Source organism: Vidua chalybeata, chromosome 1 (assembly GCF_026979565.1).
Source record: "Vidua chalybeata isolate OUT-0048 chromosome 1, bVidCha1 merged haplotype, whole genome shotgun sequence".
NCBI classification, from domain to species: domain Eukaryota; kingdom Metazoa; phylum Chordata; class Aves; order Passeriformes; family Viduidae; genus Vidua; species Vidua chalybeata.
In genome coordinates this window covers 17290579-17307104 of record NC_071530.1, presented here as the reverse complement: position 1 = coordinate 17307104, position 16526 = coordinate 17290579, and the positions used below count along the sequence as shown (strand labels likewise).

The window sequence follows — 16526 nt, the reverse complement described above, 5'->3', positions numbered from 1 at the left end:
GACAGTGAATACTAATGGAGAGAATAATAAGTATAGAACCAATAGAATTCTGAGAAACAAACTTGAAATTGTGAGGATAATATGTATATTAATCTAGAGAATAAAACATTGTGTTAGACAGCTGCCACATGTATGGTTTATTAAATACTGACAGCTAACATATTTAGGAGAATGACAGAGAAACAGCTCTCAGAACTGTTGCTGGAGCCTCTGACATGCATAGAAAATGGTTCAATAAAATAGGAATGAAATGAGAAGCATAAGAGAAGAAAGTGAGGATGCTTTATGTTCCTGGAACATCTTCCCAAATGACAAGCTGGGAAAGAAAATGGCAGACAGTGGATAAATTGACTTAGGCAAACCATATAAAGGAAGTTTGGAAATTTTACAGCCCAAATCCTACCAGAAGGAATTGAGAAGAGCTACATGGAGGATATCTTCTTCTGCGTGAAACTTCTTTTTTGTATGAGCTGATCAATTATTTTAGGAGACCATCAGAGTGAGGATGGAGTGCTCAAACTAACACAACAAAGTGCAGAGAAAACACAAATACTCACTTTCCTTTTTTCTTGATGGCTATTTATGACCTTCTACACTTCACTGAAAATGACAAAACCACTGGCTGTCAACAACATGTACTTAATATGAAGAAGGGGAATTCATACAGAACATAAGCATTGACAGAATTTTTGAAATTCACTGGCTCTGTAATTGTATAGTACTAACTGTACAACTACTCTGTCTCAAATTGAAGTTCTTATTAACTTAATAACTAATAATGATTATTTTTGTTCACTTTCTATGCTATATAGAAATAGGGACAATTTCAGTATATATGGATCTAAGTCTGACATCAAATATATTATACAACTGTAATAAATATTTAATTGCAAAAATATATAAACTTTAAATTTATGATTTTATCTAACATGTCTCATTTGCAAGGAGACAAGTCAAAGTGGTATAGGAGCTTTTTGAAAGGTTACAGGACATATTTTACATATGGAGTGATATACAAAATGACTCCTGTCATTTGAGATTTTTGACTACAAAACCAGCTCCTAAGCTCTTCAGACAAAATATATGTGCATACAAATACAAGAGATAAATGGCAGTTCTACTCACAGCTCTGGTATAGCTGAACCTACTGAAGTTTCTAGATGCTTTAAAATTTACTTTGCTCAAATGTCACAAATACTTGAAAATATGTTAGGAATTTTTACAGTATTATACAGTATGTTTACAGTATTGATACTAAGCAGGGTTGTATTATTTGTTCTTTCACCTCATCTCCATACATTTTCATTGCCATTTTGTTGTGAAACAGATTTCTGAACAGTAATTGATTCTCTCCCATTTTCTAAATGTTTTCCCCTTTGCAAACATTAATGATAAATTTTACCCAAGTTAGAATTTCAGATTTAAAGGAATTGCAAACTAACTATTTTACTATGAATTCAGATACTGAGAAACTTTATGTTCACTACTTACATGATTAAAGGAGAGATTTTTAAATTATATTTTTTTCTGGATAGAAATGCTTACAAAGCATTAGAGTGTTCAGCTATATCAGGATTCATTCTTAAATGATTTGTGCCATGGAATACTTCATTCTTGCCTCAGTGACCTTCTTTACAGAAGAATAATTTCAAATGGGAGATGATTTTCTTCAGGTAACAATTTGGGCAGTTTGGGTCTGTATGCCAGCTCTCATAATATTTTTCTTTTTAGTGGTTTGGGTCATTATACATTTTTGCCAGGCTTATAATAATTTTGTAAACAAAAGCATATTGTAGAGAAGTACAACGGAGATATTATTTTGAAGAGCTATTAACAGAGCTAAGAGCTATTCCTTAACAGCTTCTTTCTAAACAGCTTTTAAAATTTTTTACTTTCTTTAAGCTTTCTCAGAAAAAAAAAAAACCTCAACATTATTATATACCAGCATGTTCACTCAGTAATCTGTTTTTCCAATAGGCAGCAAACATGCCTTAGTTCTTCACTAAGATCATAGGCTAGCTGAGGTTCCAGGTATTATTACTTAATGAAAGGCAGTTCAACATCAAAATCTCAGAATCTTTTCTCTGTAAGTTTCAAAACTGTTTATATTTATTGATACTTTTCAACTTCACAGAAACTTAATGGAACTTATGTTCCAAGCCCACACTTGTGCTTTTGAAAACACCTTCCATGATCAGTAAGTTAATGGGATTTAACTCGGTATATTAATTTTTCAATATAATTACACTCTTTTCTTATTAAATACTCCAAGCAAGCAGAGGAAGAACACAGCTTGCTTGATAGCAAAGAAGGTGAATTCTCTCAGTCAGTCTTCAACTAATTTACTCAGTGACATTGGATAACTACTGAACCGGCAGTTTTAAAAGCCAGCAGCTAAAGAGAGGTACTAAAAGCACTTCAAGGAAAAGATTTACATGGCCTGTAGGAGGCTCTGAATCAGCCCACAAATGGCTGATTAGTAAAATGTGCTGAATACTTACACTAACTGCTGAAGTCAACAACAGATGGAGGAGTTGGCATCTGTGGACATAAGGCCACTCCTTCACATATCCAACTTTAGACATGCAAGCATGAGCATTTGAGCCTAAGCTTTGCATTCCAGCTTTTCAAACAGTAAAATAAATCTTAAAAGGGAACCCTATTCTCACGTGTTCTAGAGAAAATGCTATTTCATTATTCCTATTTCCTGACACATCAGCTGTGTCACAGACAGCCCCACATACAGACAAACACCAAACAGACCCTTGGAGTGTCTGCTCCCCTGGCAGTCCCAGCTCTCCCTTCCTGCCCCACTTCAGCCTCCGCACCCAGCTTCCAGCACTGGGCTTCCCTCCTGAGCAGCAATTTATTCCCAAAGCAGCCGCCTCACACCCACCCAAAATCCCAGCCGCCTTGCCCAGCTATCTTAAACCATGCTGCTGTTCAGTCTTCTCCCCAAGCCTCCCAAGAGCCAAATTTTGTGTCCCATTCCATAGCTGGGAACAGGAGAGCCATGCCACTGAGAGAAATATTACCAGGATTTCCATTGTAAGAAAACAATTTAATTTTTGATAAGAGCAGGACTTAATAGGGTGAAATCTTCCTTCTCTCTCATACACATGTGGGCACAGATAAATACACAAAAGTCTTACAAAAAATAAAAAATTATATCTTGCAATAAAAAAAAATGTTTTGCTCAGTGAATTCAAATAATACTGGAAATACTATGTCTGGAAATAATACTAATATCTGCAACCATTAATCAAGGACATTTGGGATTGGAAGATGGGGAAGGAGAGCTAGGCCTGAAGTTTAGAAAGTGTTTGAACTATGTTCAAGAAGAGAAATGTTAAGTAAGATGCACTGCCAGTACTGCCTGTGAGGTAGAGAAACATATGCAAAATCATAGAAAAACAGGTAACTCCAGTGTTTGAATATTAGAAAGTAGCAAATTAATTAATATTTCCCCAGAATATGATTAACGCTTCAGCGGTATTTGGAAACAACACCCAGCAGGGGTATTTAGAAATGTAAATTGAGTACATACATATCACTAAAATATTCTGAGTATAACAGCAGTTTTAAAATTTCAGTTCTAGTTGCATCAAACCCTATTTAATATTAATAAAATATTAAAAGTTGTTTTCCTCTTCTTTTTCTTGTGTGCTATAGTACAACAAAACAAATGAGTTTGCTAGTGCTCCATTTGAATGCTTTGAAGAAACTGATATTATCTAGAATCACCTAATAAAACAGTGACTGCAAATACAGTACAAATAACAAGATAAGTATTATGTTGCCTTAATGCATAAGTAAAGAATAATTTTTTGACCATTTCCATACAGCCCATTTGCCTAATGAAATCAGCTTTCCTTCCTCTTCAAAGTACTTCTTTGTATTACCATGGTTGGATGAAAATGGCCTTTTCACTGCCTCAGACCACTCTCTTTCCTTATCACAAGGCTCAAGCTTAGTGCAGATTCAGTCATATAGCCAGCGTGATGCTGAAATAAAAAAATCCCATTTGATTCTCTGAGTGAAAGGCTCCACAACTGCATTTTGTGCAGTAGGCAAAATGGTATTAAACTCATATGCTGAATTCAACAGAGATATGCACTGTGCAGTTTGCTTGTATGCACCCATTGAAGGCAAAAAAACCCAAGGCTCCATGACATAAACAAGCTAAGGGGAAATATGACAGCACAAATTTTGCCCACAATCTCACTGATGGTACATGTATAACTACTGGGAAAGTCTACAAAGGATGGAGAGTCTACATTCTGACCTTTTTGGACATCTGCAGTCTGAAAGCAGTGGCATCACAGCAATTTAATACATTAGAATAAATAACTTTGATTCCAGTATTAGTATCTGACAAAAATTATATAGCTCTTCTCAAGTATTTTTAGTGAATTTATTTTCTTTCTTAAATATAGAATGAACAAACCTTGCCAGTCAACTTTGAAAGATCATCTCCTCCAATTATCTGCATATCTTGCATAGACTGATCATTCTGAAAGAAGAAGGATAAAACTTTGAAATTGGTTATAACTGTACAAAATAAAAATATAAATATTACATTTTTTTTTAAATCTTGATTACTAGTCTTAGTTATGAATATTTTCTAATGCTTGTTAGTATTGGTGTACAAGAAAACCATACTCTCACTTCTTCCTGTGGCTTCCTGCATCTCCTGCTTGTTTTCAGCCAACATCAAACTCTAGGGCTTACTGGACTAGAAAAAGTTGCATCTTTCTTTTTAAAATAGTGTTCCTTTGCTTGCTATTTCTTAGTATGACAAGGGTTGAGTAACATATTTATCCCTTTCAAAATGGGAGGACAGGAGCATCTCAACACTTGACCAAACACCTGTAAGCACATTCTTTGTTTGGAACAGTTTTTGGAAACACAGGCTAAATGTGCTTACATGTCAGCTCTTTTTGGAGGAATTCACTTCATCTTCTCCAGAGGAAAAAAGTTTTGCAAAATTTATCACTTACTACCAAAAATATTTTCAGTGTGCTATACAGTTTCCAGAGCTTTGTTTATTCAACTGATTCAAAGATAAAATCCTTGAGGTCAATTACTTAAATATGGCCAGTCAGGTTGAACTAAATGCAACAGAATAGTATGTTTTGATTTTCCTGTTAAAAAAGTTATTTTTCAAAGAATTCTTTTTTTGCTGAATTTGTTTTACAGACGTTTCTAGTTGAAATTCCTTCTGATGGAAAATTCTCAACCAGCTCTAGCTCCAATTTATTATCAGCAGAACATGAAGTTAAGATCACATAAAAGAGACACATGGAAGACCTTCTTTTAAGGCAAGACAAAAGAGGCTTTAAAGAAGGTGGCAAATTAAAAAAATACACGGTCATGGCCAAGCTATATGAACTTTTCAGAAAAAGCAAGTACAGAAATAAGTATAGTTCTGTGTGGGTTTTCTGCCAAATTGCATGTTAAGCATGTGCTTAACTAATCTTCCTACCCATAGGAAGATAGCATTAGTCCAATTTTAATAATAGCTCCAGTACCACAATGTGACACTATGGTTTACTGGTGACACCAGGAAGCTTCATCATTACAAACAACTGACAAATATACAATACTTGAATTCTCTGCTTTTATTACTAAATCCAGTGCTCTGAAGCCAAATGTTTTTCCACAGGTAAATAGTGGCACATCAGGACTAAAAATGTGGGTAAAGATCTACTGGACTAAGGGATTTATAGGAGTTCTTCTTCCCCTCTCAAAGCAGGACAAGCAGAGGCAGCACTCAGAGGGTCAGAGCTGCCCCCTGTGCAGATGGAACCACACCTGTCCATGCTCACAGCCCAGGTGGCAGAAGTCTGGGGACTTCCAAGCACCTTTGCAGATACCTAGTCACAAGCAATCTGGCAACCCCAGGAACTATTTGTGGTCCTCATGGGAATGAACTGTATAAATTAATACAGCCTTCCAGAGTAAGTGCAAGCAAAGGTTGTCGAATTGCCCAGATGAGAATTTCTCCAAGTTTGCATTCTGCAGACCCACCAAAAGGCTCCCTGGCTTTCACTCAGACTCTACTCTCCACAAAACTCTCACACCATAGCTGTGTAAGAGGTCCTTAGCAGTCACTGCTTTAAATGACAGTTTTTAGACCTGCCTTCACTTTTTCTGCACCGGATCTGGGAGCTTTAGATAAATTTCATGCTGCTCTGATCCGTTTCCCGGGAAACAGAGCTAGAGCAGCAATGAAGGTTACATCCCATACATTTTCTAATATAAGTTTCATTATTTCTTTTATTTTTGTAAGGAAAAATAGAAAAAAAAAAAAAGTCCAAACAACAAGAAAGCAAGTAACTGATTTCCTCAGAAGATTATTTTAGAACTAAGTAAAAAGTGAAGATTGAAAAGATTTTAAGTTCAGGCTTAAAAGCATAAGTCTTTTGTTGTAAAGCAAGATAGGTCACTCTTCAAAAGTCAGGCATGTATTCAAGTCGAGACTATTATAAGACTATAAAAAGCAGATTGTTTCTAATATCTACCACAGCATGTGTAACCAAGGCACTGACAAAATATTTTTTCATTTCCAAATGAGAAAGTGTAGAATTTCATTAGCAACCAGCACACAAGAATTACTGAAGAGGCAATTTGCCCTTAAGCTGCTAGTTGAGAAAGAGAAAAAAGATAACAGTGAGGTGCAATGATTAATGAATTTATTTATTTTTCACAAAAAAAAAAAAAAAAAAAAAAAAACAAAAAAAAAAAAAAACCACAACCCACAAAAACCCAAAAACACAACCTTTCTTTCTGCAGTATTCACAGCAGCACTGTTTCCTTTGCATTTGGTATTTCTGGCTTCAGCTGAAAGGAAGATGCTGAAATAGCATCTTCATTGCTGGCAAGCAGCTAAGCAAACACAAAAGCCATTGAGAGCAGGGGGATCACAGCATCCCGTCAATCTCTGCATTCACACATCGGCTGTTGGGACACAACTGCATACATTTATGAAAATCCTGCTGTTCTGAGTGGAGAATGAGTGCCGGCAAAGGACAAGGCTGAGTATTCATGGTGCCTAAAAAACATAGCATTTTCTATATAGCTTTTTATATGTAGCTCAGAACACTCCAGACAAGGTATTTTCAGAAAAAAATTAAAGAAATTCCTTGTATCACACTGGAGAGCAATTCTCTTGCTTAAAAAAAAAAAATCAGCTAATTGATTTCAATGACATTTATAACTATCTACATTTATCACTTAACTCATGTTGTAAAATACATACCTGCCAAACAGCAAGGCTCAATACCATAGTGTGACATTACCCTGATCATATGTTCACATAGATGATTTGCACACTATGGTTGCCATGGGAACCTCTCAGTGCATTTTTTTTTTCCTGTGTTCTCAGTTTATAATCTCAAAGTAACACTGCAATAAATGTTAAGTATAAAGTACAAGGAATGTCAGGAAAGAAAACAAATCTGTTTCATTCAGTACCAATTAATGTCAATTCAGAACTGTTTGTTTAATTTTCATGGTCTCCATTCAGAGCTTCTTTTTTCCTTTGTGAGTTGTTCCAACTGATATAATTGAGTCTCCGAGATTTCTTATAAATCCAGAAATATGAATTGAAGCTTCATTTTCTGTCACCCAAAGTTCCTCAATACTTGTTTTCTAATATCCCTAAACCCCATCAATGTTTTTTTTTTTCTTTAAAGATTTGACACTAAATATATTGGCTTGGATAGAGACAGCTCTAAATCACACTTTATTTTGGTTATTGTAGCACAAAATTTATTGCAGCTGTTTCTGACATGACATGATGCATTGTGTCACATCCTCACACCTCATACCAAGCTATATTTCTATTTTTTTTGGTGCTTAATAAATCTGCATTTTCCAGAAAAAAATCTCAATTACTTTGGTTTTAATTACTGGGTTGTGGTTTTTCACTTGTTCATCTTTGTTTTATAATTTCAGTTAATTCTAGGAATACTTGATTAATTAAAGCAAGAATGTTATTTCCACCACTATTTTTCATGGCATACAAGATAAAACTTTAGCTTTCTATGTAGATTGGAAGTATACATATTTAAATTCCATCAATACTAAGTCATGTGTTTTGAACTGGGTGGGGCACTGAATTATTACATCTCTTTTACATCTCTTGAGATCAACACTTGGACATAGTTCAAGTTACAAGTGAAATGAGTTGGGTGGTCTCAGGAAAATTCATTATAAACAGCATTGCTCATCTGAAAATTGCACCAAACTGTGAACATCTGCTACTCTTCTGAAGAAGCAGAATCTGGAATACATTAATACTGGGCTTAGTGAAACAAAGATTCTTTAATCATGGCAAAAAAAAGCAGCTTTATCAGAACAGTGTAAATGCATAACTAAAATATGAAATATAGACACAAGGTCATTATTACACATTTAATTACTACAGTCTGCAGAGTTCATATGGAATTTCTTTAAAAATGTGGTTACCTTTTTCTCACAAAATTCATCAGGTAAAATCAAAACAAACAAGAATGTGACCATCAGGCCTGTTCTGTGTTGGTTTTGTCCCCTTGGGTGATACAGCAGATCCTCCAGCCTGGGAGTTCCCATTAGGACAGCTCTTTCACTTCACACCATCATTCCACCTCCTACAACTGGGTTTTCCAGGAAGGTTTTGACCAAAAAGAAGTCAATGACAGACCATTCAGTTGTCCCTTGGATCCTAGTATGTAACTAAATTGCTTTGCAACCTGCCTCCTGAGAAATACTTAAAAATATGAAGAAGTTGGTGGGGAAGTGTCAGTATAGCATCTACAGGATCTGTTAACCTATTCTGGCTAATAGGTAAAGTCAAACTGATATATAAAGTATAGGCTATGAAATATCCTCAGTGAATCAGCAGAAGTTGAGTGGTAGTATATAAAATGCTGTACTTAGAAACAACATCCACTTGAATCAATACAATTTCGGGTTTCTTCTCTCAACAACAACAGCTAAGAAGAAAAGACCTCAAGGGTGTAGAAAATGAGCTGTCAGTTTTCATGGCAGGCAGCTAGAAGGACTATCCAGGCTTAAGTAGGAACATTCAGAGGGCAACTAGTAAGTACTTTTAAGCTGGAGACTTGTACAAATGAGTGGGAATGATGTGGATCACTTCCCAGTAGACTGGAAAGTTTGCCTTCCTTTACCCAGAATCAAATGTATACCAAAGGCCAGACTGCAACCTCTGGGGTACACCCACATTCAAAATAGTCAAGTGCCAGGTCACTGATACATTTTTAAGAGGTGCCTTGAATACCTTGCAAACAATCCAACAATGCTGAGCCAAGCGGGAATGGAATCCAGTAAAGTGGCACACACCCACTGCCAGAACACCCCCTTTCCTGCAGGGATGTACAGGTACATGTGCACTGAAGCACTGGCAGCTTTGAGCAGCTCTGAAAGCCTTAAAGCTGCCTTCCTGAGCTGACCACACACTGACTGTGCTGCACTGAGCCTGGTCTTACTGCTATTACCACGATAACAGACGATAGCAAATTTTAAACTGCTGTAGATGCAGAGATGCTGTATGTAGAGGAGTTCTAGTTACCACAGTGTAAGACATATTTTACTTCTGTAGGGGTAGATCTACAGTGTAACTCATGTAAAGATTTACTTATTTTTTCTTCTATTTCTTCCTTGTTGTTATTCCTTAACTAAAAGCTTCACCACTCAGGTTTGGAACTGCTTCAAATTCAAGCTAGTCTATCCAGTTCCAGGGAAGGCCAGAGTTTTGCAATGAGGAAGTTGGCTTTGGACAGAGAAAGGCAAACAATGAACTTACTGACAGCAAGGTACTCCTTATCAGCTGACCTGTGGTAACACCTGGGTATATTTCTTCCCTACTGTAAAAGCAAGGCAGGTCATTCAGCTTAAACAACACTCTGGGAAACAGTAAGTTATTAAACTTAATAATTTGAATTCCTTGTAATCATCTGTTCACTCAGCAATTTTTTGTGTTCCAGGGCTCCTGCATGCCTTCTCTGTATTTAATCCAAGGAAGGTAAGCTATCTTTAAAAAGGGCCAAACTGTCATAAATCGAAGCAGAACTCAGAGCAGTCAACTTGGCTAATAAGAATTATAGCCAATACATTATTTCACTTTTAATTTCTGATTTAGCAATTAAATTTTATATACTTGCTTAGCATTGGTTCTTTTGTTTAAGAATGAAGCAGTAAGATTGCAACACTACATATCTCCATATGGCAGAAACAGCACCCAAACACTTAAAAAGATGAGCAAGAACTGAAATCAAGAACATATGATAACAAAGTTTTTGACTTGTATGTATATCAGAAACACAATAAATCCTCAAAAACTCAGCTTAGTTTTCACATATTGTAGTCTAAAATTTCCTTATACTCTAGCTTATTTTTATTCTCTAAGATAATATTTAAAACATAGACATTAAACCTGTGTATGTTCCAGGAAGAGAAAAGGAAGGTATTAACAATTTCACAGGGCTTTTCAGTCATGTAAGGTAAGGTTCAGATCACATAATTTTTCTCCAGAGATGGGAAGCAAATAAATTTTAAAACTTACAGGTAAAAGAAAAATTTAGGAAGCATACCCTCCTGAACTGCCACAGTCCTACACAGGAACTCCATTTGGGCTGCCAGAAGGCATTGCTGCGGGTGTCTGCTTTTGGTGATAATAATGTAATACCAGCCCACCCACTCGGAATAGCAGACTCGGGATGTTTTTCCTCCTCAGCTCCATAAGCCAAAGAGTGTAAGGAAAATTCTCCTCCTGCTATGGTAATGCAAAAGTCATTAAGGTCATCAATCATGCTATGGCCAACTATACTGGCCTTGGGTAGGAAAATGTCCATTTGGATTCAAGTCCACAATAACTGGAGTATCTGTCTTTTGCCCAATTATTGTTTAGCATTAAATGCATGAACATTACAGCAGTGGAACTAGAAGTCATGTTTCCCAGCCTCAACAGAGGATCTTAGCATGTCAGCTCAGACACTACTAGATCCACATGTATGATCTTACCCCATTTTTTAAACCGTGTTGTGAATGAATGATCAAAAGCAAATTAACATTGTGAAAAAACATATAGTGAGTTTGTAGCTCTGTACTAAAAACCCTGTCCACCTGGGGATTCTGCAAGCACAAGAGAAAACAGCTTTCTCTAAAATAACCAGAAAGTGCTAACCTTCTGACCCTGACTATCATTAGTTCCTAGAATCTGGTGATAAAACAGAGATAGAAGAATCTTGAACTTTGTCAAATAGCCACAGGCTGAGAAAACAGATAAATCGAAGTAAGCAAATTCACAGAAGATGAGTCTGATAAAAACCTCAAATGCTTAGTTCCCTCCAGCAATCTGGAGCTTAATTTATCATTGATTCTCAGAAATCAGTACACTCTTTTCCATACTACTGTGTTTAGTCCCTTGGCTAATGACAACTTGTAAACTTTTACATATTCTTTGTGAATTTTCTTGCACTGTTGTTTTATAGTATCCCATCTTTATTTAAATATTTTAACTTCTGTCTATCAAATGAGGAGGGAGAAGAATTTTATATCTATCACATGGATCAGCACTGCAATTACAGAGGAGTTCCTGTTATTGCCATATTCCTTTTGAGTAACCCTTTGGTCTATGCCTCACAGACCCACTGGGGTGTGACACTGCACAAACACTACACATGTTATGATCTGTTTTAAGAAACAGCATTTAAGATGCCAGTAAAAGGGAGTCATCAAATTTCTTGAGAAAAATTAGAACCCTCTGGCTTCTTTTAATTAATTTTGCCCCATTTCAGATCTTAATATGAAAAACTCACATATTAAATGGTACTACTAGTATACAAGTAATGTGATTTTTTCCAATGCATAAACATGTCACAGTATTTTCAAACTCATCAGATCTTATTTTTACAACAGGATTAATGACCATAAAGTTCTAGACCTATCTTACATGTAAGATCCTATCTCCCTGTCACTGTAAAATCCATGAAGCAGGATGACATATAATATTGCTGTAAATGCCATAACTTAATAGTAGCTTAGTACATTTTTGGCAGAATATAAGCTAAACTATACTTCAATATTTTAGGCTTTATAAGAAACCACTGCTATACAACAAATACTGTATCCAGGGGAATCTAATTCTTTGAAAAGATGAACAGTTGGATGCTTCTCATAAAGTCCCTTGATGCTTTGAATCTGTTCTAAAAGTGGCCAGTTTCAAAAACATTTACAGTCTTATATGTTAAGATTTCAGGAACCTGGGTTCCTTAAAAATACCAAAGATTTAAGCTCACAAAAAAAAACCACTCATAGAAAAAAATCCTTAAGAAAAAGGAACTTCAGACCTTAAACACTGTTTATACATAGTAGCTGTACCCTATGCAATATACTATAATCCAAGACATTTATTTCAAATTAGGAGACATTTTTCAAAATAAAACATTACAGCTTGTAAGAAAAATGTGACCCTTGGGGACACAAATTTCTCAAAAAACATTATTAAATACCTCTATTTGGAGTTTATATTAGATTTGAAATCCAAAAGAGCACAGTCCGAACCCACAATATAGGAAAATGATTTTTTTTTAATTTAAAAAAATAATTCCATAGATAAAAATCATATATCAATATAAAGGAAGGTAACACCTAAGCTGGAAACTATAGATAAAAATGAAAAGTATCTTAAAAAGCATGTAGTCACTTGCCTAAATATGCTCCATAAACACTTTAAAACAATGCTTTGATATTTCTGGAAAGCTGTAGGACAGTTCAGTATCACTCTGCCTTCAGTGCCACATCTGCTCTAGTTCTGTCCCCATGGCAATCAGGCCACTTCCTACTCAGTTCTCCCTTGGCTGAGTTGTTTAGTTCCCCCAAATCTTTCATACGTGAGTCACCGACACACTTACTCATACTTTAAAAAAATCACTAAGATTTCAGATGGTGCTAACATATTCAAGTGGTGTGTAGGTGTGTTATCTGATGCATACAGTTACCATGATCATCTTCTATAAGTAAGTTCTACATTAGAGATAAACTGGATAAACTGACTGTATGATAGACTTATTATGACCTTTCCTGAACTATGCCCACAAATTAACACCTATTTACATTAGAAGGAGCATCCCAAGCCCCTAAGCACAAAATAAAACTGTATGGTTTATTTTAAATAAAACACTTTCTTTGAGCAAAAAATGAATTAAAGCTCTCATATCTCATAACTCTGCCATCACATTAAACGGAAGTCGTAGATGCCATGTAGGTGAAAGGAGCGCATTTGCCTCCAGACCTAAGAAGTTTCAAGACCCTGACTTTTAAGTTCACATTTTATTCCATATAGTATGGCCTTCTTCAGTTTATCTTAGAACACTAGGAAAACTAGGCTGGTACACAAGAATAACTAGAGTTGAAATATTCACACTCCTTCTGATACCTTTGAGGAGCATCTCTCAGGTAAAGCAGTGGGTGAATCTGAGGCTTGGACACATGGTAGTCAGGGTCCCTTGACTATGGGCAGACTCTTTTTTTCCAGCAAGAACTGTGCTGACTAAAGAATTTACTGCCCACAAGCTGTCTCCAGCTGCTTGTAAGTCTCCCTCTGGCAGGGGCTACTGACATGTGTGCATCTGGGTTGCTAAAAACAAATCCAGCAATCTCAAGTGGTCCAAATAGAAATTCTCTCATAAGTGGTGTTATCTGGGCTGAAACAAGTTAGGGAGTGCTCAGAAGCAGGCCAGTGTGACTGCCTGGAGGGCACTGCAGCCCCTGAGGAATGGAGACAGTCACTGTTTTAGCCAGTGCAGGTGCAATCAGAAAAGAGACGCACCTCCAGTGCCTGAGTTTTCACACCAAGCCACTGTACCTGCTGTACAGATTAATCTGGCAGGAGAGTTTACTCTCAAAGTGCCTAAATTGTGCTGCTACTCTCATAACACCACCCACAATTTAATGAAAGAGACTGTCATTCTTCTCATTACGTTTTTGTGAATTTCGTTTAAAATTTCATCAGCTAGCTGCAAGAATAAGCCTTTGGCATGACTTCCACTACTAACACATTTTCAGCTATTTCTCTGAAAAGTTTGTGTCTCTGAGGCTGATATTTTGCAGTAAGACACTGCTGTATGTTGATGTGGGTTTTTTTGTTTCTTTCATGAAGAATATTCTATATTTAAACAAGTCTTAACACTTGAAAAAGGAACATTTGGACAGAGTTTGGAGAACTGCAAATTGTAGTATCTCCTAACACTCAATTCACAAAAAATATGATCTGTTTCCATTGTTCATCACCTTCTTAACCATCTCAGATCTTACTAAATTTCAGAAAATAACTGAGATACAGGGAGAGCCCCAATGCCTGCTTTGAAGGCACTGTCTTTGGCTTGGAGCACTAAAAGACCTTTTACTTTACTTGTTTTAGCAGGTCTAGCATCTCATGGAACTTTCACTCAAAAAGATACTACTACTTCAGGATGTAAATGCTACTTTATCCATTCATAGACAAAGAAAGGACACAGAGATAAAATCCCTTTGGCAATTCAAGGAGCAGATTTCCCAAATCTCTCATCATTAGCTTGCCCATAAGACATCTCTCTGACAATACCATCTACAATCAACAGAACATATTTCTCAGAACAGCAACAACCGTGACACTGGTAGCTTCTATGGACTAAATTATGTCATGTTCCTGCTGCCCATTAGCATTTTAAACTATATCATGCTGCAAAATTCTCTGTACAGTTGTTCACTGTCTGCAGTGGTGACTGCAAGACATACACCTGAAAAAGGTTAAAAATATGTTTTATTTTTGGAATGTCTAGTACACACACAATCTCTCTCCAAATCAAATAAACCACAAATCACTAATTTTAAAATTAAATCATATTTTTGCCTATACTGAAGTTATTTATTTGCAGGTCAAATGTATAATTCACAGACCATTTAGAGTCCTGTGAAATTATGGTAGAACTTGGCTTTAAAGCTGACAGGAATGCATTCTTTCAGGTAGGCTCCAATTTGTAATTCTTCCCTGGCTACTCAGCATCAATATGATGATGCAGTCATCAGCTAAACTGAGTACATGAAGCAAAATAAAGGGAACTCACAACCTTCCCAAAAGAAAATTTGTAAGTACAAAAATGAATGTGAATTCTCTTTCATCTCAGCATGTACATTTTTCTCAGGAGATCATAAGTTGTGTTCTCCTGTGTGACACAGCAATGGAGATAAACAATCATTGTAACACTGGTGGAGAATCTGGGTATAGACATGAATCACTAAATGCAAGCAAGACAGTTGTTGCTTCTGTGTTGTTAAATTAACATAAGCATTTTGAGATTACTTGCTTTTTCAGCATCAGGATTTCAACATACTATTTTTAAATGCAAAATTCATAGTGATCTTAAAAAAACAAGTTACATACAGTAAAATTATACTGAATAAGAATAGGTTATCATTAAAAGTAGGACTGTATATTTTATACCACTCTGATTATAGTCTGATGCTTCATTCTGTTGAGTCATTTAGGAATTAAGTACACTCATTTGATGTACGAGAAAGAAACCTGCATGGCAGAAAAAGAAATTATTTTACTCCATTTACCAAGCTTTCAACTCACTCATTATAAAATCCCTCTGTTTCCTTACTCCTACAGTAGAGAGATTTAGCAAAACTATTTACTGAGATGGCTTCATATAGCAAAAACATTCAGATTTTTACTAAACAATGCTTGTTTTGTTGCTTGTTTTCAGATTCTTGCAGCACTAATAGTCCTGTTTTTGCCAAGACTAATAACCAACAGTTGTAAATATGTTTCAAACAACTGGAGGCTGAAGAGGAAACAGATCATATCAATGGATTTGTTTGTGAACAGAATTCAATGTAACCATTGTGCACGGATTACAATTCAGCAGTCACATTTTTACATTTTTTTTATTAGTTATGTTCTGGAAACCATAAATAATGTACTCATTTGAAAGAATTGCATGAATTGACCAAATCTACATAATCCTCTGGAAGTTTCCTCTGAAGTTCATTCATATTTGGAGCATCAAACACATCTCTGGGCAACGTGTTCCAGTGCCTCACCAACTTCATAATAAAAAAAATTTCTCCCTTCTATCTTGTCTAAACCTACCCTCTTTCAATTTAAAGGCATTTCCCCTTCTCCTATCATTCCATGGCCTTGTAAATGTCTCTCTTCACCTTTCTTGTAAGCCCCTTCCAGATACTGGCCATCTGCTCTAAGGTCTCCCCAAAGCCTTCTTTTCTCCAGGCTGAACAACCCAACTGAATCAGTCTTCCTAGAGAAGTGCTCCAGACCTGTGGTCATGTATGTAGCCTCCTCCAGACCCCCTCCAACAGATCCTTGTCTTTGCTGTGCAGAGGACTCCAGAGCTGGATGCAGTGCTCCAGGTGGGGTCCTAAAGTTATTCAAAATAACAGAGTTTGTTTATAACAATGTCATGTCAAAATAACAGAAATGGCTGCTCTTCTGCCACTTTAGTCCGCACATATAACCA

General features: G+C 36.2%; 1 protein-coding gene across 2 annotated transcripts in view; it reads right to left on the bottom strand.

The window, feature by feature from the left end:
* PRTFDC1 (phosphoribosyl transferase domain containing 1) overlaps positions 1–16526 on the bottom strand; it is a 42596-nt gene that overhangs the window by 15935 nt on the left and 10135 nt on the right. For both annotated transcript variants that reach the window (XM_053957986.1, XM_053957994.1), the window contains exon 4: positions 4448–4513. In XM_053957986.1, the coding sequence (XP_053813961.1) occupies positions 4448–4513 (66 nt within the window). The remainder of the gene's footprint in view (positions 1–4447; positions 4514–16526) is intronic.